The 21,754-nt window shown below is 37.3% G+C and overlaps 3 protein-coding genes across 5 annotated transcripts; 1 reads left to right on the top strand and 2 right to left on the bottom strand.

Annotated features, from left to right (window-relative positions):
• The first annotated feature begins 4,464 nt into the window (after positions 1-4,464).
• nkx2.5 (NK2 homeobox 5) lies at positions 4,465-6,691 on the top strand. 2 transcript variants are annotated; one of them, XM_041797833.1, is made up of 2 exons: positions 4,465-4,831; positions 5,799-6,691. In XM_041797833.1, the coding sequence occupies exons 1-2, from the start codon at positions 4,465-4,467 to the stop codon at positions 6,410-6,412; spliced, it is 981 nt and encodes a 326-aa protein (XP_041653767.1). In that variant the 3' UTR covers positions 6,413-6,691. The 2 variants fall into 2 exon arrangements, with proteins under 2 accessions (XP_041653767.1, XP_041653766.1); XM_041797832.1 differs by having other exon boundaries at positions 4,465-4,869; positions 5,801-6,691.
• Positions 6,692-12,379: 5,688 nt separating this feature from the next.
• On the bottom strand, positions 12,380-16,568 carry bnip1a (BCL2 interacting protein 1a). Its single transcript, XM_041798299.1, has 6 exons — positions 16,474-16,568; positions 13,875-13,967; positions 13,687-13,778; positions 13,447-13,551; positions 12,979-13,097; positions 12,380-12,773 (listed from the first exon to the last, which is right to left on the bottom strand). The coding sequence occupies exons 1-6, from the start codon at positions 16,552-16,554 to the stop codon at positions 12,577-12,579; spliced, it is 687 nt and encodes a 228-aa protein (XP_041654233.1). The 5' UTR covers positions 16,555-16,568; the 3' UTR covers positions 12,380-12,576.
• Positions 16,569-16,921: 353 nt separating this feature from the next.
• Positions 16,922-21,546, bottom strand: atp6v0e1 (ATPase H+ transporting V0 subunit e1). 2 transcript variants are annotated; one of them, XM_041797705.1, is made up of 4 exons: positions 21,317-21,546; positions 20,741-20,788; positions 18,564-18,687; positions 16,922-17,288 (listed from the first exon to the last, which is right to left on the bottom strand). In XM_041797705.1, the coding sequence occupies exons 1-3, from the start codon at positions 21,418-21,420 to the stop codon at positions 18,594-18,596; spliced, it is 246 nt and encodes an 81-aa protein (XP_041653639.1). In that variant the 5' UTR covers positions 21,421-21,546; the 3' UTR covers positions 16,922-17,288; positions 18,564-18,593. The 2 variants fall into 2 exon arrangements, with proteins under 2 accessions (XP_041653639.1, XP_041653638.1); XM_041797704.1 differs by having other exon boundaries at positions 16,922-17,285; positions 21,317-21,543.
• Positions 21,547-21,754: the final 208 nt, after the last annotated feature.

Genomic DNA, 21,754 nt, shown 5'->3' with positions numbered 1-21,754 from the left:
CTTAATTGGTTATAATAGTTTAATTTGGTTCTAATCTTTTAATAGATTTATTCCTATTTTTACTCTTTTTTTATTTCGTTTAATTTCTTTTTTTTTTTTTTTTTTACCTCAGCCTATTAATGTTTCTGTCCATTTTATTGTTTGCTCTCTTTCTGCTTTTGCTCTTAAATTATCAGCTTTAATGCCTCATTTGTATAGAGCTTTGTCTTTAACGGATTTTCCCCCTTCGTTGCAAATTTACTGTTTTTACTGGCTCTTGTTCTGCTTCTCTTATCACATCTGTTTGCTTTTACCCTCCTTTGAATGTTTTCATTTCTCTCTTTTTTACCTCTTTATGTCTTTTAACTGCTCACTCTTGCATTTTGGTCCCTTTGGTCTCAACCTGTGTAGCTGGGTCCCTGTGTTGCCTGAGTTCCTGTTTATTATTGTTTTTATGGTACCTATGATGCCTGTGCTCTACTGATCTTTGATGTCTTAGTTACACTGATGATATATCATGGTTTACTTGGTGTCTGTGACATCTAGGTTCTGATGTTATTAGTTTATTTTCTTGATCATGTTTTCTGTTCTTGAACTGTTGGGTTCTGTTGATGTTTCTGGGTATCATTGTTCTGTTGTCTCTGCCTTTTATTAGTTGCTTTGCTCTTGTTGCTAACCATGCCAAAGCACTTTGTAAACCCTTGTTTTTAAAAGTGCTCTATGAATAAAGTTTTAATTAAAGTTATTATTGTGGAGCACATACATGTTTTTATGCATGACAGGTGCTGTATAAATAAACAAAGCTACAATGAGTAGAATTCTTGTCTGTAGTGTCGGTTATTTTATAGGCTGGTCATCCCTGAAGCGGGATATGGGCATAGGCAGTTCTCCATCAGACACAGGTAAGGACTTGTCTGGGTGATCCTGCATAAAGAGGCGTCACGACACAGTTGATATACAGAGCATTCAGAAATTAGATGGACCCCCTTCACTTTTGTTGATTTTGTTATCTTGCAGCCTGATACTACAGTCCAAAAAAATCCTTTTATTCTCATACACTCAGTGCCCCATTATGACAAAGTTAAAACAGAATTTAATACATCTTCACAAATGTATTAAATTTAAAAAACTTAAAATATCACACTGACATACGTATTCAGACCCCTGCAAAAACACTTGAAATTTAGCACAAGTTCCATTTATTTCTCTTGATCTTTGCTGAAATGTTTCCAGACCTTAATTGGAGTCAATCTGTAGTTAATTAAATTGATCTGGGATTATTTGGAAAGCATACACCTGTTAGTGCAAAACACTTGAAAGTCTGCTCGGAGTTTGCAAAGAACTTCATATGACAGCAAAGCAGAGAGTGAGGCCTGCTATACAGAGACGTGGCTGACCTATTTCAATTTCAACAGAGGTCCAGCCATTTGGTGCTTGTAGTCTCGCAATTAATAAAATAGGGATCACCTGAGTGCAGTGAATGCATCTCAACTGATTGTAGTATGGACACACCTGTGTCTGGAAGGTCCAGTCACTGGTTACTCAGTATTCCTGACTACCACTACACCATGAAGACAAAAGAACACCCCAAACAACTCAGAGAAAAGGTTATTGAAAAGTATAAGTAAGGGGATGGATTTAAAAAACATTCCAAGGCACCGAACATCCCCCAGAGTTCATTTAAATCCATCATCAACAAATGGAAGGGATATGGCACATGTAAAACTGCCTAGATAAGGCCGTCAAGAAGCATGCAAGAAGGGGACTAGTGAGGGAGGCACCAAGACACCTATGACTACTCTGAAAGAGTTACAAGCTTCAACTTGCTTCAACTTAAGAGTGGCAAAGAGAAAGCAACTGTTGAAGAAAACTCATATCTCAACTAGAGTTCACCAAGAGGCATGTGGGAGACTCCATGGCCAAGTGGGAGAAAGTTCTTTGGTCTGATGAGACCGATATTGTGCTTGTCAATCAGACAAGACACTATGTTTGGCAGACATCAAACACCGCACATCACCACAAACAGTCTATCCCCACTGTGACACAAGGTGGTAGCAGCATCATGCGTTCTGGGGTGGCCAAGGCAAAGCCCAGACCTCAGTCCAATAGAGAATTATTTGTCTTTTTTTTGTCAGAAAAAGCTGAATTATAGTGACCGTGATTGATTTATACAACCAATAAAAGGGTGTATAATATATTCCAATATTTAAGAATAAAGAGTGTTTGAGTTCGATTAGTACATGTATGCTGTGCAGATGTAAAAACAAGAAGTTATTCTGTTCAATTATCGTTATCTCATAATAAAAATAACAGAGCAGGCCTACATAGAACTTAAATATGTATACTGATACTTCTACATACAAAAAGTTTAGAATTTGGTTTAAAACTATTCAATCCTCAATGGGGTACTTTTCATGACAATACAATGACACTTAATGAGGTGCAGCCAGTTTTGTGGAGAAAGTGTAAAATGTTTGCTCTGTCATTCTTAACCGGATTACATCCTATAATTAGCCTGTTACATCCTCATTAGTCCAAAACACTAACAGTTAATGGATCTAAATCACTCAAAAGCCTCCAGGTCAGAGAGTACCAGCCTGTTTAAAGCGGCGTCTAGCGCCAACAGGAGTTTAGACAAGAGACAAAAATTTTAATTCAGGGTCACACACACACATACGCAGGCTCCACGCGCCAGCACACACCCTCAAAATACCCACAGGTTTGTGCAGCGGAAGTTTTCAAGCAACCTTATCGGTATCTTTATCTGAGTGTGAGATGTGCTGCAGAAAGACAGGTCAGAGGGGAGCTGCAGGAAGGGGCATTAGGGATATGAAACACATGCCAGGCCTGTCATGATCAATTTACAGTCGACAGAGGTGAGGGCACATATGAGTTTAGTGGACGGTTTATTATTTGGCACCACCAAAAAATGAGCTTCTTTTTTGCAGTCTTAAAACAGATCCAATAAAACCCAAACAAGCTTGAGGAAATCTCTAGAACTTTTTCCCATGCCTTACATCTCCCACTCCTCTGATCGTTTACTTTATTTCTCGCAATTATTACAGTAAGAGTTGGTCCAGTGTTGACTCTTACCGTGCCTGAGACACGTTTTACGATCATTCATCAGCTCGCGAGGCGCACAAATAGTCTTTAAAACTATAAACACCATCTCTGGGTCGGAGACAGGAGGACCCATTTAGCCCGTGGCTGTGCTAAACGCTGAAGATAAAACAAACGATAATACTGTCTGTCTCCTGTGGCCGTCTCCACACGCATTAATAGCAGGTTTAGAGCCAGCAGTGCGGGGGAGAAACGCGAGGAAGTTGTGCGTCATTACGCACGGTTATAACTCAATTTTACTACTGACCTGCAAAGTGATTTATAAGTTGTTATTGTTTTCCATAAATTACCGATTGAATGCTCAATGTCAGCAGATTTAAGGCTACCTTTTCTGAAGGCACGTGCACCTGGGGGTGGCACATATATTTCTCACTGGAACCTCTTCAATAGCACAGAATTCCAAAGTAAAAGCTGAAAATCAACCAGATTATGCTGTGTTACGGTTTAAAATGTGTGTTGCATGTAGTCTACCTTTGGATTAACCTGGCCTGCAGCGTGGGTGGGACTTTGAGTGTGTTTGCAGGTTTGTTGTCGTCTGTTATCACGTCCTGATAGCGCACACAGTGGCTCCAGAATCTCTTGGAGGCAGACAGCAGTGTGTGTCGCTGCTGGTTTCAGGTTCCGTGTTCAGGGACACAACTTGTTGTCTGCTCCGTTTCCCGTCGGATGAGAAACGAGAGGCCCTTATCGCGCGCGCACGCGCACAATTAGTGTTATCAGGCACACTAGCTGATGTGAGTTCCCCTCAACAAATTAAAGCTTCTGACATTATTTCGCTTCAAACAGAACGCAAAGTTGGTTTCTTCCCTCTCTTAAAGATGTGCGTAAACATAAACAGCATGCGTAAAGGCTCCCTGCATAGTAACCCATCTTACTAGGCTTTTTTTGTTTTATTCAGTACACTGACATGCAGAAATATGGAAACAATAAACCAGAGAAGAACTGCTCTTTCCTAAGTTTGAAGAAAATGACTAAACATTTTGTAATTAATTTGTTTTGGACAACGAACAGTGCGTCCTGTGCTTGCGTATTTGGCTAAATTTGCAGTGTGTAACGCCTGTAGGCCTGCATATACCAAACATCCCTCTACGTCACGAGATAGCAGTACAATTTGCTCCATATAGAGGGTCCACCGAGTTCCCTCCCCCCTCCTCCCCTTCGTCACGGTGAGGAGAGGGAGGCCAAGAGGAAAAGTTTGGAGACAGAGTTGACATTCAAAATGCACACTTCACTCAAGATCAGTCTCCTTCACCAAACCAGTACTTAAACCCAGTAAATATTACCGGGAAGGAGAGGCAGCTTGTTGATTCTTTTTGTTTCCTAAATGTGACAGGTTGATAGGTGACTTTTTCAAACTTCTCGGCAATGTTTCCCAGCTCCAGCACGTCCACTCCCTTCTCTGTAAAGGATATATTAAACCTGGAGCACAGTCATGACGCTTTGGTGTCTTCTCTGGATGTCTCCTCTCGGATGGACTGCTGCACCGTGCCGGCCTCTTCCTCCACTTCTACCTCCACCTCCTGCATGCTGGCCCGCCTGAAGCAGGAGCCTATCCGGGACATGTCGTCCTCCAACACCGCCGGCTCTCTGTTTGGAGAAGACCTGCTCGAGTCCAGAGCCGGCAGAGGCAACGCGCTCAACTTTGCAAACACCTTTTATGGGAAATCTCTCCTGGAGATGGATTTAGTGAAGGATGGGAAATCAGACGTGTTTGAGGGGAAACGAAGAAAAGGTGAGATGATGAGAGGAGACATGGGACTCTGTAGGCCTGCATGCGCAAAGAAGGCCCACAGGTTTGCTTTAGTGGTTTGTGAGATATGCAGTTCACGTTTGGAAGTCTTACTGTACGAGAGCAATAAAGAGGAATGATGTAAAAGCTTAAGACTGATATTGATGGTGGATTCTGAGGAATAGAGATAGAAAATCAGATGATAGTCATAGGAATAGAAGATTTATTGAAGAATAAAGAAGTGTAAGAAGAGAAGAGCGAAGCCAGTAAAAATAGGCCATTTAAAATGGATTAGCACGTTATTTGTTAGTAAAAGCAGAATTTGTATGTACTTGTACACTGGGGCAGACATTGAATGCACCATGGGTTGACAAGGTTTTATTTATCAAGTAAATAATTGGTAAAATTATTTATAAAAGTACAGAAAAAGAAATTATCTATTTATTTTATTGAATATATTATTACAATCATTAAGTGAAATAATAATAATAATAATATAAATAAAAATAACTTAAAAAAAATAAAAATGTATAAATAGTTTAACCAGTATGAAAAACTTAAATAAATAGATAAATAAAAGTACAGACACACAATAAACAAATAAATTAAAAAAAAAAAAACGACTTAACACCCCACAAAATTAAGCACAAGAGCCAATAAAAATATACTCAGCCAACATAAAGAACCCAAAAAATTGACACTATTGGGGCCATGAATGTAATAAGATATAAATGAAATATAAAAATGAATATGAAATGTAAAAAACAGTGTACAGCTATGAAATGAGACTGGAAAGATAAAGCGGAGCTAGAGCGTTACGAAATAAGAAGAACAAGGCATAGAGGCCATAAATGGTGGGTAAATGTCGTAAAATGTTTTAGCTATGGTAGTGCAAAAATGCTAGCTAATAAAAATGACACTAGCAGATGAATAGCCTTCATAAAACTGTATTTCTATCTTTGATATTCAGAGGAGTTCAGTCCCCCCGTTGTCCCAGCAGACGACATCAAACCAGAGGACCCAGACCGTCCGAAGCCCCGCAGACGCCGGAAGCCGCGCGTGCTCTTCTCCCAGGCTCAGGTGTACGAGCTCGAGCGCCGCTTCAAACAGCAGAGGTACCTCTCCGCCCCCGAGAGAGACCACCTAGCTGGGGTCCTCAAGCTGACCCCCACCCAGGTGAAGATTTGGTTCCAGAACCGGAGGTACAAGTGTAAGCGGCAGAGGCAGGACCAGAGCCTGGAGATGGTGTCTCTACCTCCGCCCAGGAGGGTGTCTGTGCCGGTGCTGGTGCGAGACGGGAAGCCGTGCCTGGCGTCAGACACAGCGGCCTACAACCCCTCCTACAGCATGGGTCACATCAACCATTTCACTTACAACAACTATCCGGCCTTCAGTAACTACACGGGGCCCGGCTGCAACACAAACTACACCTGTAATTATCCTGCAGCCACGATGCAAACGATGCAGGGGTCCAACAGCAGCGGGAACTACATGAACTTTGGTGTAGGAGAGCTGAATAATGTGCAGAACTCCTTCTCTTCTACAAACGGAGTTTCCTCCTTACATGGCATCAGGACGTGGTGAACTACGACCCTTTAACATTTAAGAAGATTGTTTGAATGCATGCATCTTTACGTGTCGAGATTTAACGACTTTGTTTAGCTTCTTTTTCTATAGGGATGCACGGTATTGGACTTTTGCCTTGTTAGATTTGCCAGTATTTCAAAACTTTTACCACGACTTTTTATTGTAAAACATCAAGTGTCTCAAGTACTATAACTGGGCGATTTCTTAGTCTTTTTGCTTTAAAAACAGTCGTTTGATTCTACAATAAATGATGAATTAAGTAATAAAAAACTTAAAGTGACTCCTTTGGATTATATGGACATTATATGCTAAATGTATTTTAATAGTAACAATAAAATGAAGCTTCACCTGCCTTTTTGAGAGCTGCAAACAGAACTGTAATAACCTGCTGACACAGTGAGCTCTATAGAATATAAAATCAAAATATGAAACATATATAGATAATACTTTCAAATTAAAATCGATTGTCCAAATTAAACAACAGGTATGGGGGTGGTTCCCTGAGACAATCCTGACAAAGTCCTTCAAACAACACAAAAGTGTATTCTTACGCGTAAAACATCAAACTAGCTGTAGTTCAGACCTAAAACTTCAGTCGTAAGAACAAACTTTTAAATTTTATGGTGTTCAGATGAAAAAGAAACACATGAGCGGAGGATCAGTGTGTTTTCTGGCAGTTCCATTTCCTGTTTATAACCAGCCTCAGAAACCCAGAGGATCTCTTGTTATTTGTTTTTTCGTTTTTGACAGAAAATGGGGGGGAAAAAACAGCGCTACTTTTCCATTTCTGAAAAAAAAAATGTGGGAAAAAACAGAAAAAAAGAAAAAAGAAGCTGTTTGCAGGATTCCTTGTTTCAGTAACAAATTTTAGAAAAAAAGGCTCTGTTTTGTTTTTGTTTTCTTTTAAAATCTGTAATTTTGTATTAAAGTAAATACTTAATGAAAAGGAAATCACTTGATCCAATGAGAAAGGTGAACATTTCAAAATAAAAGCCGTCATGTCAAAATTGAAGCCTTTCCACAGCCATCCACTGTTTTACAGTGTAATATTAGGTCTATCTGCTCTATACAATGTATTTAAAATGATGTCAGTGGCAAATTTACTGGTGAATTATGGACTATTTTAATATTAGGAGGAAAATAAATTAATATGAATAAATATGCCTGGACTGTTTGACCATGTACAGCTGGAGTCAAATTTTCAATTTCTGATTGTGTTGGTGTTTATGTTTATTAATAATTGTACAAAAAATAGACACTTTTTTGCAATTTGTTTTTTTATTTTTCAATTTTTTGTGACTGAAACATGAAACAGCTCCTTTTCTGTTTACCCCCACTTCTTTTCAGAAATGAAGAAAGAAGAAAACAGCTCAGTTTTTTTTTTTTTTTTTTTTTTTTTTTTTTTAGTTTTTTCTTTTCTTTTTTATATTTTGTCAAGAAAAAAAAAACCAGGACAACAAGAGTTTCCCTGGATTTCTGAGGCTGGTTTTCCAACAGGAAATGGAACTGTCAGAAACTACACTGACCGGGTTCGAGGTAGGTCTGTTGCCTCTGCTTAAAACTTCACAAACTTAATGTTTCATCTTAAAAGGTTAAATATTATTGTAAATCTTTACATTCTGCTGATATAGCAGAAGTTCATATCAACAGAAATTCTCATATTTGCTGATACCAATTAGTAAGTTTTAAAGCTATTATCTAAAAGAGCCATACTGATATTATGCCGTTAATATCGTGCATCCTTAATTTTGTTTACTAACTTACTCTGGCTATTTTTTGTTGAGGACTTCAGCACTATTTTTTTGACTGAAAACTTTGTATTTTTATTTATTTTTACAACACTATCAAATGGTCCTGTACTATGAGAGAAAATAAAAACACAAGTTGCATGGTTGCATAATTTATTTTAATTTTCCTCTTTATTTTTAGGCCAATTTATTTTCTGTTTGTTCTTTTTCTTGGCACCAAAAAGAGCACAGTTCAAGAGAAATCTGGGAATATTTTATTGGAAAATTTGAAAAATACAACACAAGGTAACAATAAAAAATTAAGCTTAATATTAAGTTTGCATAGGCTGTTTTGTTGTATTGTAATTGTTATTTTTAATCACTGTTGGTATGCAACTTTCTTCTCTGTTTACTTGATGTGACCCTCCATACAAAATTTATTCCTAGCAGACAACAGCATATTCATTGATATGGAATCAACCCCTTTTGGTCAAATAAATGTTAAATGTGATAAAGCAGATCTACAGTATGGACCTTCAAATCTGAATGACTTACACATGGTTTGTGTCCGGTTAAAATGTTCAAGTGGCCATTAAGAAACTTCCTTCAATATGTTTCAACAAGGGGAAAAGGTTGTTAAAGGTTTATAAATTTTACAGCCTGCTGTCAGACACATAAACACTGAAATTGTGTTTAAAGTCAGAGGGGCTGAGGCGGCTGTGAGCAATGACCTTGACCTGCCCTAAATGTTTTTAAATTGTCTTCTGCTTCAGAAAACGCCAGTGTTTGTCAAATCAATTCTTGAAACTACAGCAACGCAGATTTCGATAAAGTGATTTATGCATAAAAGTATTAAAAAAGCAACCAAAAACCATCTTGAAGAGTGTTTTATAAGAACAAAATTAATATGTGACCTGATCAAAGATCAGCATGGCATTTTTGATTTTAGAAATGCTTTATTTCATTGGTTTTTTTATGAGAATTTGAGCTGATTTACTTGTTCTCTACCAGTACACTGATATTCTCCTGTGAACCTGAATACAATGTGCAGTACAGATAAAGGATGGATGACACTTTTACATTAAAAAAGAACAAATATGCCATCAGCTCTAAAATTCTGAGCATGTCCCGATCTGCAGTCAGTCTTCTTGTGCTCTGAGTTTGGAGCCTTGTACGCCCTCCTGAGATTCAGCTCCACTTGTCCGCATACAAACCAAACACTTGATTGACACTATCTCAGTGCTAAATGTAAGAATAGTCCTATTTGCTTGACAGAGAGCCAGAGGCCTCGTTTAAGTGTGCAGTTATATGAACAGACTACAGAGCGGCTCTAACCCACTGCCTCCACTTTACATGAGTAAGAGATGCTTAGGCTTCTCTCAGGACTCTCCACACATGCTCTGCTGTCTTCTCTCTTTTTAAACATGCAAACACACATCATTGATGTTCCAAGCAAAATGCTAGAACACTTTGAATTTATTGATAATCAGTCAGAGTGTTTTAACATACATTTCACATAATAGAATTGTACTGTGATTTCACAAAGAGGAGCAAGGTCATGTATCTCCTCCGGCCCCCCTCTCTCTCCTCCGAGGTGTTGAAAAGGCAACGTCAGATAACAACGCCACACAAACCTAAAAATATCTCCACTCACCCTCCACCCACACTGGAAAAGGAGAGGGAAACGGGTCGGATTAATCTGCTTTTCCGGGTCTTATCTGAAGAAAGGCAGGGATGCATGCTGCTTTATCTCTGCCAGTGTGATCGCTGCTACAGCTCCTCTGAGCTTTTTCTGCTCCGCTGCAGACCAGCACCAAGCTCACATGGATGGAGTTAAGCGTGTGCACTCTTTTACTGTTTAAATGTTGAATAAAACATTGGGACAGACTTCGCATCAACAAGTACAAGCACTGTTCTCATTATTCACCCACTGAGATGCAAACTAGGAATGTTACAATCTTGTTTTTTAATACCAGTAATTCAATGGTGGACAGTAACAAACTGAGTTTACATGAGAACTGTACTAAAGCCCATTTTAGAGCATCTGTAATTTATTTCAGGTTTTGTTTTGTTTTTTTGAGGACATCATTACCTTCAGTCTGCTTCATTTGAAAGACAAATATTGTACTTTTGACTCCACACCACAACACTTCTATTAATATTCTTATGACTCACTACTTTTGTCAGCTGATTAATTTTGTTTTCTATTCTAAAATTGAACAATAGAAGGATTACAATTTCCTTTCTGAGCACTATGGCCGAATCTTAAGTCTATGTTTGAGGATTCTGAAATGAGAAATGATCTGTATCCCTTTTTAGGTGAACAACTGACTGCACCCATGCAAATACTTTTTTTTTTTGAATGAATTAACAGGAAAAATAACTCCAAGGCTCTCTCTTCAACAACCAAAATGCCTTATTTTCACTTCATGATCATGTAGATCTTAAAAACCCATGCATTTTGGCATCACGCCATTATTGGGAAGTTTGACTCCCTGATGCTGAAGCGCATCCAGATGTGTTACATCTTTTGTTCTCAACTTGTGACTAGGGACCCAAAAGTGGTTTGTAAACTCATTGTCTGTGGACCTGAGAAACCTATGCAGCAAAAAAAATCCATTGTGTGCTTTTATTTTGAAGGGCATCTCCTTAGTTCATTGGCTTTCCATCACAAACCCAAACTGCCCCATTTCTCATTAAAAACGTTCAATTATGAGTGAATTTATTTTCGAATTTGGCCACATTTCATTACAGAAGTGGAGGTTGGTCCTGATGATAGACCTGTTGAGAGCCACTTGTTTACATGACCATGCTGTAAAAATAAAAGCATTTAATTGTCTGTACAGTGCCTTGGATTTTATTTTTGTTAATTTACTGACTACATGGATCCCATGCCAAAGAGCATTTCAAACATCTTCTCTACGAAGTCCATGAGTCGCTACTTTCGACTGTTTTTTAATGTTTTGAGATTTTTTTTAAGTAGTAGGAATATTTCACTGTTTTTTCAAACACATATTGGACTAATATTTGACTTGAAATATCTTTACTTTAACTCAAGCAATTAAGTTGTGGACTTTGGTTTAAAAAATGAAACATGACTGTTTCATTTTTTAAATTGTCTTGATTGTTGCCTGAATTTCTTGCTTAAGACTACAGACATCATGCACAAAAGATTAAATTCTAGCGAATTTTATACTCACAATACAGGAAAATGCCCATGAATTTACAGTGCCCTCATAAGAAGCACATCAAATGTTTGCATGGTCAAATACAGGACAAATTCGTCGAAAACAAGATCTGAAATGAGCGACAGTTTGGATCATTCATGCACCAACTCTCTCTTACCAAATAGCCCATGGCTTCAATACTATAAACCTTGAATATCTTAACATACCTTATTAAATTACACTGCTTGTTAAAACAGAGTGGCTGGTAAAAATGTTTGTGGCTGATGGAGTTTTGAATCCACCAGACACAGTGGCAGGTAGTTCAAAAGTAATATTCCAACTCTGCTTTTTTAATGTGCATTACTTTTATGATACAATAACTCATTAAAATATCAGAGATTGCATCATTTTAAACACATGGCATTGAGAAGCATCAAAGTATGAGAGATTTTGACAACACTCATGTCTGAGCAATGTGGCTTCATCCCATTAAGAAGTCATTTTAAAACTGTTACACACCTTTTTTTTTAAAGTGCATGGTTACAAATAACTATCAGACAAAAAGTTTGCATCAAAGCTGTTTACTCCATGACATTGATAGACCCTCTCCTGTCACAAACAACTGTCCAAATATTGTTCCCCAAATCTGCATCATTTAAATTTTGACATTCAGAATCAAGAAAAAAAAATCTATTACCCATCAGGACAATTGAGATTAGATGATTAATAAATAATGAATGATAGTGATTAGTCGATTTGTTAGCTTCTCTAATGGTGTGCTAATATTATGTGTGCTATTGAAAGCTTGTTGAACTGAAGCCAACTTGTCATTTTTTTAAATAATTTCTGGTTTAGCTGATATTCCAATTACTTTTTTTCTTGAAGAAAACTTAAGAGCCATTTTTACAAATGTCTGAGAACATCTTACTGTAAAAGGAATGCAGAAAGTGAGTCGTCTTTTGTCTCCTCCTTCAACCAATTTCATTCAAAGTAATGCACTGCATTACTTTCACACTATGAACTATTTTCTTGTGTGATAAATCATAACTTTCATAATAAATTAAATACTGTTTGAAACCATGAGTGCTTTATTTATCTTCCTCTGCATGCATCACAGTTCAGAGAGGGAGCCGTCCACATTCCTTAGTGAAAACTCAAGTGTAGCTTGGGAAATGTGACAAGCAGCACTCAAAGTTGTATGAATCCCTCCCTCTAGCTGTGGAAAGTGCTGTCTGTGGAAAAGGGAGAGTCCTCAAGGGTACCTGGTCTACAGGAAGGGGAACAGTCTCTTCTTGAGGATGTACAGGACGGTGGCAAGGAAGAGGGCAAGCGCCAGGAAAATGAGCAGTTTGTCTGTGAGCTCTCTGCGGTTGTACTTGGTGATGAGTTTCCTCCCAAGCTGGATGGTCCCCGTCATCGTCTTAAACTCGTCATTGGTCTCTTGGACAGTTCTAGATGAGGTTGCTTCAAACAGGAGAGAAAACTGCTTTCAACACAAAGCCAAGGGACAGGCTTGAACAGTGGCAGTGTAATTATAGCAACAAGCAGCTTAACCTGATCACTTGTACACTGTTTTTCACTCTTCAATAACTGGCAGTCACATAGAGTTATCATAACCCACAGTATACTGTACATCCATGCCAACTTTTTAGTGTTTTCCTCCACTAACCTAGTGTGGTCATGGTCTCCTCGCTCTGATTAACCTGCTGCGCCATCATCCGGCTGATGCTCATCAGATTCTCGGTGATGTCACTGGCTGTCTGCGCCAGGCTCTCTTTGGTCATTTTTCTAAGAGAGAATCATAAAACCAGACACTGTTAACATAAATGTTCTCCTGATAGTTTAATGTGTTGTATAAAATAACTAATATCCACAAAAAACTTTTTTTCAATATTGTTTCAAGAAGCTTGACCTTAAGCTGGCCTCTGAATTAATCTGTTTTGAATCCATTTTTGGGCTTTAATGCCTTTATTCAGATAGCACAGGATAGTGAAAAGAGCTGGAAACTAATGGGGGGGGGGGTTTGATCTTAGGCTATCTGCTTTTAGAGACAACAGCCTTCATGAGGCATAAGGGTATAGCCACTAGGCTACTGTGCTCCTGAGTCTCATTTAATATGAGCAAATTCTCAGCTCACCTCTGCCTGGCCGCACTCTCTGTTCCATTAAGAAGAGCCTGCTTCTCCATGTTATCGATGGACAGCTTGCTGGCCAGGTTGGCTTTCCTCCAAACTGTCTGGTTACTGTAAAAAACATAAAAGTGTATATAAATAAAAGTCACTTATAAGTAACAGCCCTTACAGCACACATATAACAGTCATGCTACATTATGTAAAACATCTCACACCTTGTAATATTTAAAACTACAGAGACATTACCTGAGCATCTGTTTTCTGTGTCCTTCCACCTGACTCATTAAAACCTGTTTGTCAGACTCTTTGTCCTGCTCTAGTGCCATCTGCTCTAAATCCTATCAAAGAAATAAAACAACATGAAAGATTTTTCTGACTCATACATATGCATCTAAAATAAAACTAATGCACATCTATAAAGCAGTGTTTCTTACCTGAATTCGCAGTCTCAGATTGTGAAAACTCTTTTTCACATCTGCGTTCAGTTCTGTCAGCTTGCTTTGGGGTCCTTCACACGCGTTAATATCCTGGCAAGATATCAGAACAAAGATAAGACACCTTCAGAGTTAGGGGAAGCTACTGGTGTAAAGCTTTTGCTCTTCTTTGTGACTGAAACAACATTTAGTTAGAGAGCAAATGTTCTAACAGTCTGATGTGTGGCTGAGCTTCTAATAAGCTGAAATAATTCTGAGGAGCTCAGAGGGTTGAAAATGCATTATGTTAACAGGCTGTCTTTTTTGTCAATATTATCCCAGTTGTTGTAAAATATCTAAAAAGACTGAGAAAAAAAAAACACATACAGCACTATAGAAAGTATTAACCCAAAAAATACAAAAAAAAAACCCTCTTTAATGTCAAAGTGAAAACAGATTTCTACAAAGTAATGGCAATCAAATAAAAAGATGCAATGGAAAATAAGTGAATGCAAACATTTTCACCCCCTTAAAAGTGATAGATCTAATTTAACAGAGGTCCAGCCAGTTGGTGCTACAAGTCTCACAATTAGTGAAATGGGGATCACCTGAGTGCAGTGAATGTGTCTCACTTAAGTATAGTTTAGTTTATTAGGATCCCTTTTCTTCCTGGGGTCCTCAACAGTTTTACAATGTGACAGTGTCAAATCATTTAGTACTAACAGTCAACGTAACATTTAAGTACAGAACAACATTCATTGACATCTTTTGCCATCACATTTGACATTACAGCACTAACGGACATCAAAGACGTTACTACAATAAGACAAGACAAAATAAAATAATACCAAAAACAAAACAAAACCAAAGGACAGCTTCTGGAGAAAAATAATTCATATACAAATTCATGCATTGACCTCAGAATATAACAGACGTGTAGTCTGTTTACAAACCCACCGTGAAATGGTAGCGATAAATGTTAGAATGTATTTTATTCAATGTTATAGTGGTAATAATCATTGTTCTAATTACTATAATTATTATCATAGTTATAACTACTATAATTACTGATAAAGTTTCTATTACTATATTATTACTACTATTAATACTATGTTATTGCTACTATCACCCCATTATTACTATTATTGCTATCATTACATTCCTATTATTACAATTATAATTACTTCTATTGTTATTATTATTATTGAAAGTTTTAATAAGTCAACTTTAAAATGCATTTTCCTTTAACTGTTTTAGTAATCTACTCTGCATTTATTGACCACGTTTCTGACTTTCCTATCGTACAATGAACAGACACCTAATCTTGTTCTTATAGTTTCAATTAAAGTTTTTTTAACTTCTAATCCACACATAGTATATTATGTAACTGTAGTATAAGGACACCTGTGTCTGCAAATGATCTCAAACACACCATCCCAACTGTGAAGCACGATGATGGCAGCATCATACTGTGGGGATACTTCTCAGTAGTCTACCATGGAAGGCTTGTATATCGAAAAATCCTTGAGGACAATCTTATTCAGTCTGCAAGATGACTACAGCTTGGGGAGAAGATCTAAGACAATGACCCAATGCATCCAGCGAAAGCAACACAGAAATGGTTTAAATACAACAAGATGAATGTTCTGGAGTGGCCAATTAGAAGCCCAAATCTCAATCCAATAGAGAATTTGTGGCTGGACTTGAAAAGAATGTTCATGCACAATCTTCATGCACCCTGACAGAGCTTGAGCAGTTTTGTAAAGAAGAATATAGTAAAATTGCAGTGTCCAGATGTGCAAGCCTGACTGAGATCCCTCCACACAGGCTCAGTGCTGTGATTGCAGCCAAAAGCATTACTTTGTAGAAAACTGTTTTCACTTTGATATTTAAGAGGTTTTTGGGGGGGTTATGGTCAAAAAAAGCCAAGTTATATTGGCTGTGATACATTTATAAAACCAATAACAGGGCGAAACATCCATCCACAACAACTTTTGTAGGCATTTTAATCCCATCAGTTTCTAACTGCTTAATGATAACAAGCATCGTCTCCCCTCAGGTAAGGTACAAATACAAAAGGCACCAATTGGTACATGTATTTAACAGAGAACTAAATTATGAGTGTTTTTAAGTCATTTGTGTAAGACCTATACATTTGATATGTCAACATTTTTAATTGTAAGTTACCAAACTACGTTTTTCTTTAACTGGCCCTAAGGTTATGGGCTTATTATTTTTTCCAATAATTATTTTTCTCTAAAAATTCTTTGATAAAATAAAACCAAAAACTAAAGAGTGCTTTCATCTTTCCTACAACTGGAGAACCAGTTTCAATTCTACGTTGTTTTTATTTCACCCTTGATATGGCTCTTTTTACTACTTCATTAGCAGAGATGACAGCCATTTTTATGAAAAAAAAAACAAACTTTGGGACAATGTTATGACGTGACGTTACTGCAAAACAATTTGTTAATGTCGCTGTCAATCCACCTGCTGACTGCAGCTGGAAACACTCATGTAGCATAAATGCTATCAATTAGCAACATCCTAGAACAACAAGCTTAAATACAAGTCTACCAAAACGCAGCAATAATTAACCTTTAAAAATGAATATACAAACCTGAATAAGGGCCTTGATTTCCAAGTCATATTTCAGTATTTCTTGTTCACATATCCGGACGTGGACATCAGTGGACGCCATGTTGCCAACGTAGTCAGCTCAAGCTACGGCAAGCAAGAAGGGCTACTTTTCTCAACGGCTGTAAGAATCGCCCCGTGAACTTTGGTGTTAAATTTTACTGTAAAAATACGAACACTCCGGAAAACTACATACAAATAAATATAGCAATAAAAATATTAAGCACAATTATGACATTAAGCAAAAAATAAACAAATTTTTAAAAATCAGAAGAAAAAAGGGGGAAATTACGCGCACATTTTTCTACCTGGTAAATACTGTAGAATGTAAAACGACATTTACTTTAAATTAAAGTCAAAACTACTGAAATTTTGTTTTAATGGCCCTATTCAGCAAAAAGAGAAAGCAAAAATAAAAATGTAAAGACAAGTGTAGTCCAGTATTATTTTATTAGTTTACATCTATCAAACAGACGAAATCTATAAGTAATACCAAACAGAAAAGATGACATCAAACACACCATACATCAGCTACTCACAGAAACGATAATTAATATTAACAATACCAACAATATACATTAAATATAAACAGAACAACAGCAAGTGATGGTTGCTTTAATTTAAGTTGGGCACATTCAGTGAGATTGCTCAAAAGGTCCTTTGGAAACTGTTTTCATATAAGGCACCAGTCTATAATCACACAGGGGTCTGAGTTTGAGGCAATTCAGAAGGAATGATCTCTCCATGGCATAACGAGCAAACATCCATTGGTATGAAGCAGCAGCAGGTCCTCCTCTGCTGACAGAAATAATAATAACAGTTTAGAGAAAATAAAGCAGACAACAAAGTACATTTGGAGGCTGTTTACACATTATATTAACATCTATCCTTGGTGATCTGATCACAAGTGGTAAGCCTATTGCTGATGATCCAAATAATAGCTCGGACTGCATATGTAGGTGGTCAGAGATGCCTTCAATCCAGGCTGGTTTAGTTGACTAGATGCTACTCATGCTGGAATGCATCAAAGATCACCGTCAGCTGACGTGATCTGCAGTAGTCTGCCAGTAAAGCGTGGCTCTATACTTAGTCCGTCCAGCCTCACTCCTAGTGATGGGAATTCAGGCTCTTTTAAGAGATCCAGATCATTTGTCTCAGCTCAGTAATAAAGCCAGCCTTTTGGCTCCCAAATGGCTCTTCAGTTGGTACCATTTTTGGCATTTGTATATATCTATCAAACATTAGCAAAACTGGCAAAAAGGAAAGCAGCTAATATGATAATATAGCATAACATAAAAGAGCCAGCTCTTTGAACCAGCTAGTTTGCAAAAAACACAACTGACTTCCTTAGTTCTGTCTAAAAATTTATCTGTCATTTTGATCTAACAGTATCCCCACAAAGCTTATTTGCTTAATATATCACTATTACTTTTAAAGCATGTCTATGACCTAATGAGGGAGAAAAGCTGTGGAGAAGACACTGCTAGCCTCTTAGCTTGGGGCTAATTTGCTCCTGTTCATTCACTCCAGAGGCTTTGGATAAACCACAGTAAGAATGAGAGCCACAGATATGAAGTACTGGATATTATTTGCAGGCTAGCAAGTGAGTTCTGATTGCAGGTCTTCACTGAACATGTATTGTTAACGCACAATGTGGGCGCGTATACTAAGTGCTGTCAATGTGGTATCAGATTGCCCCAAATTTATCAATAATGCAGATTAAAAATGACCACTTAGATCACATACAGAGGTGATTTACTCCCATTACACACTAATCTTGGTTTTTATTATGAAACTCCCCCTCAACTGAGAGCATAGATAGCTTCCTCTGAATGGAAAGAATGATGCCTTCAGTCTTTTCAGGTGTGTGCATGCTTTTTGCATATGAGGCAAGGAAGTCATTTCTAATATCAAGTATTCAATAAACATGCTTTGTTGATCTATTCGCTTGCTGTCAGATCACAGTAAGAGGACGTTAATGCAAGGTGTACAGAGCCTCTTAAATGACATATGAGGCACTAACTTAACGCCTAATGTTGGTTCAATCCTTTCTTTATTGTGATGCATGTTTACCTGTGCGGTCTAGAGTCGTGGATGGATGAATTAAGGCCAGTGATAGTACAGGTACCAGATGGTGTCAGTGGACAGAGTCGGTCCAAAAAGTGGGTTTAGCTGGGCCAGCATTGCTATCAACCAGCTAATAACAAAAATACAACAAAAAAAGACAAAGAAGTTACAAATAAAATCCTAACCACGCTTTAAATCTTAACTAGGTTCACTGATGTTAAAATAAAACATCCAGTTTCTGGATAAAACTACAGCTTTAACTAACTGTAACACTACTGGACTCTTTTACCCCCCTGGCATGTAACATGACACATAAGCAAGGTTGCAGCTCTTTGCAGATTAAATAATTTAACACAGCACAATTCCTATACAGTAGAGCCAGCTTTATTTCAATGACATTTGTGCACACAATTTAAAGTAAAGCTGGGGGAGACAAAAAGAGAATCAAAAAATAAAACTACTAATTCTCAGCTATACAATGCCTACAGAAGTAAAAATACATTTAAGTATTCAAAAACACTATTAAGCTCTGAAATAAACTGTTTCAATATGTATTATTAAGTTACTATGAAATTGTTAACATTAGCACTCACAATAAAATACAAAACCTTAAATTAAGAAGACTTAGGAGCTGAAATAAACACATTTTTCATCCTGATGCTTTCTGAGCACACCAGCTTTTGTTTGTAAAACTAATATCCTCCAAGCTTATAAAATTTTAAAAAGGTCATGAAAAGATAAAGCCACGTCTGATGTATATAATGCTGTGCATTGTCAAGCTTATTGTAACAAACAAGGTATTTTGTGTTCTTTCAGAAAAGTATAAACTGTTAGCAATATTTAGTGTGAACATTTATTAAACCTATCTGTTTATATTTAAATACGTACACTTGAATCAAGATCTGCACAGCACTTTTCAGATTTTTCAGCAGATATTAATTCAAATTATACAAGCCATATTAAGGACTTCACCTTCCATTTTATGTTAGGGTATATGCAGGAATCTTGAAGTTAATTTTAATACCTTTTTAAGACTTTTTCAAGACCTTCTCAATATTTTTTAATACCTCACGCCACTTCAAGCTGTAACCATTTACATCAGTGATATAGCTCGCTCTGGTGCTCTCAGAGACAATTTACGAACGCACCCACAATAGCCTAGTTTTTTATGTACCTGTTCATCTTTGTTTTTTAACAAAAATTAATAAATTCACACACTTTTACGATGTTTTGGGGACTCAAACTCTTGGACAGCTAATTCAGAAAAAATACTTTCAAAATTTAAGACTTTATAAAGTCATGATAAGACTTTTTAATACTTTTTATAGGTCTTGATTTTCCCAAAATTGATTTATCACCTTTTAATACTTTTCAAGACCCTGCGAATACCCTGTATCTTGAGATGCACGGATGCGACATTTAACACATGTTCAGCTGATATCGCCCCTTTTGACAAACATGGGACATCAGCAAACATGCACATGAATCAGTTGCAAATGTTGCAACTGTTGTGCCCTAAAATTAAATACTGACATTTAGCACAACTAACTTCTGATTGAGAGAGGAGATTTATTATTGGGCAAAAGAGACCAGTTGGACAACATCTCATCTGTTTTTATGGTCAGACGTGTTAGATAATATAGGCATTGTGGGAGTGTTACACCAAAAGTTTAATGAATAAAACATTGGCAATGGCAATGGTATTGGCTAAATTCTTTTTTTAAACACTGGTATCATCCCTGACTTTTACAATCTGTGCATCCCTAATTTTCTCAGACTTCAATATACAGTGAAATAAAATGGACAATGTCTTTGGAACAAGCTACTCATTTTTCTTCAGTGGGCATCTATGTTATTATCATTAAATGCATTTTAAAGCTTATTAATGTGACAAAAGCATGTAACACTTGTTGGATCTGACTTTTGTATTTTATGAAATGAGATATACACCTATGTAAGATTTCTTCTTTTAACTAACCCAGAATAACTCTTGTCATCTCAGAAGGGGAGGCATCTATTTAAGGCTCCCCTCCTCTAACCCCCCTTGCTCAATATTTTACTAAAATTACCTCCAAATATTCTTTTAGTTGTGTTTCGTGCAAACAAATTAAACTGTACAACCTTATTGTACTAATATGTGCAATGTTAAAGAAATTCTGCAATATTTGCTGAACAAAACTTACAACAGGTAGCAGCAGACTGCAGTCAACACCAGCATTGTGATTATGACTCTGTGGGAACAGGAAAAAAACAATATTTAAAGCATTTTACTTCGGGACCATGTATGCAAACATAGTTTAAAAGCATATCAAAGGCCACTCATTGGCATACAGTGGTCGATCTCGTGATGTGAGTGACAACCAAGGAAGTAAGGGAAGTTGTGATATCCACAGTTTCCAGAGATTTTTCTAGAGTTAATGTCTATAAATAACTTAACTAGTAATACAGCATATGTTCGAGCGAGATGTCACTAATGGTACCTTTAAAGTTAACATGAAATAAGTTTAATGTGACAGGAGGAAGGGCTGTCAAATTAGCTTCTTTTGGCTAACACTAAGCTTTCACTGAACAGTGAGAAACGTTAAACTATAAGGTTGATTTTCGTCAAGTGTATAAGATAAGTCGTGGAAGCTGTATTAAAAGCCAATATACGTTTTTGTTCACATACATCACATGATAGTCACGGGACAAGATGAAATAAAAACTTCAGCTAGCTCTCTCCGTCCCACTGAAAGCTAAGTTAAGGCTAACAAACTTACCCTTTGTTCGGTCCTTTGGGGATAAACCAGGGCACTACTCCGCCGATAATTCCCCAAAACAGGGTCATCACTGACACGGTGATCACAAAACTGAGTTCCGCCATGGTGTTTCGCTTTAACCCAGGATTATCTCAATGGTGAAAACTTTTGACTACAGAAACTTAAGCACAGCTCAGCTGAGAGAGGATCCGCTGAACGACGAAGGAGAAGCACGAGTCACATGACCCTCAGTCACAGAGAGGAACTAAACTGTCCTGGTGGAGGTTAGTCACTTCACCGAAATATCAAATATACAGGGGGCATTCCAGGATTGAGGACATTCTACCCTACTACTGTAATTGAGTATTTTTTGTGTACGTGTACTTTAGTGTGTGTATTTTGAAATCAATACTTTTTCTTCTACTTCCGTAAGTTTTAACCAGAGTAACTGTACTTTTA

This window comes from Cheilinus undulatus, linkage group 10 (assembly GCF_018320785.1).
Source record: "Cheilinus undulatus linkage group 10, ASM1832078v1, whole genome shotgun sequence".
Lineage (NCBI taxonomy): Eukaryota > Metazoa > Chordata > Actinopteri > Labriformes > Labridae > Cheilinus > Cheilinus undulatus.
The sequence above is the reverse complement of the archived record's forward strand: the minus strand, read 5'-3'. Positions and strand labels throughout refer to the sequence as shown.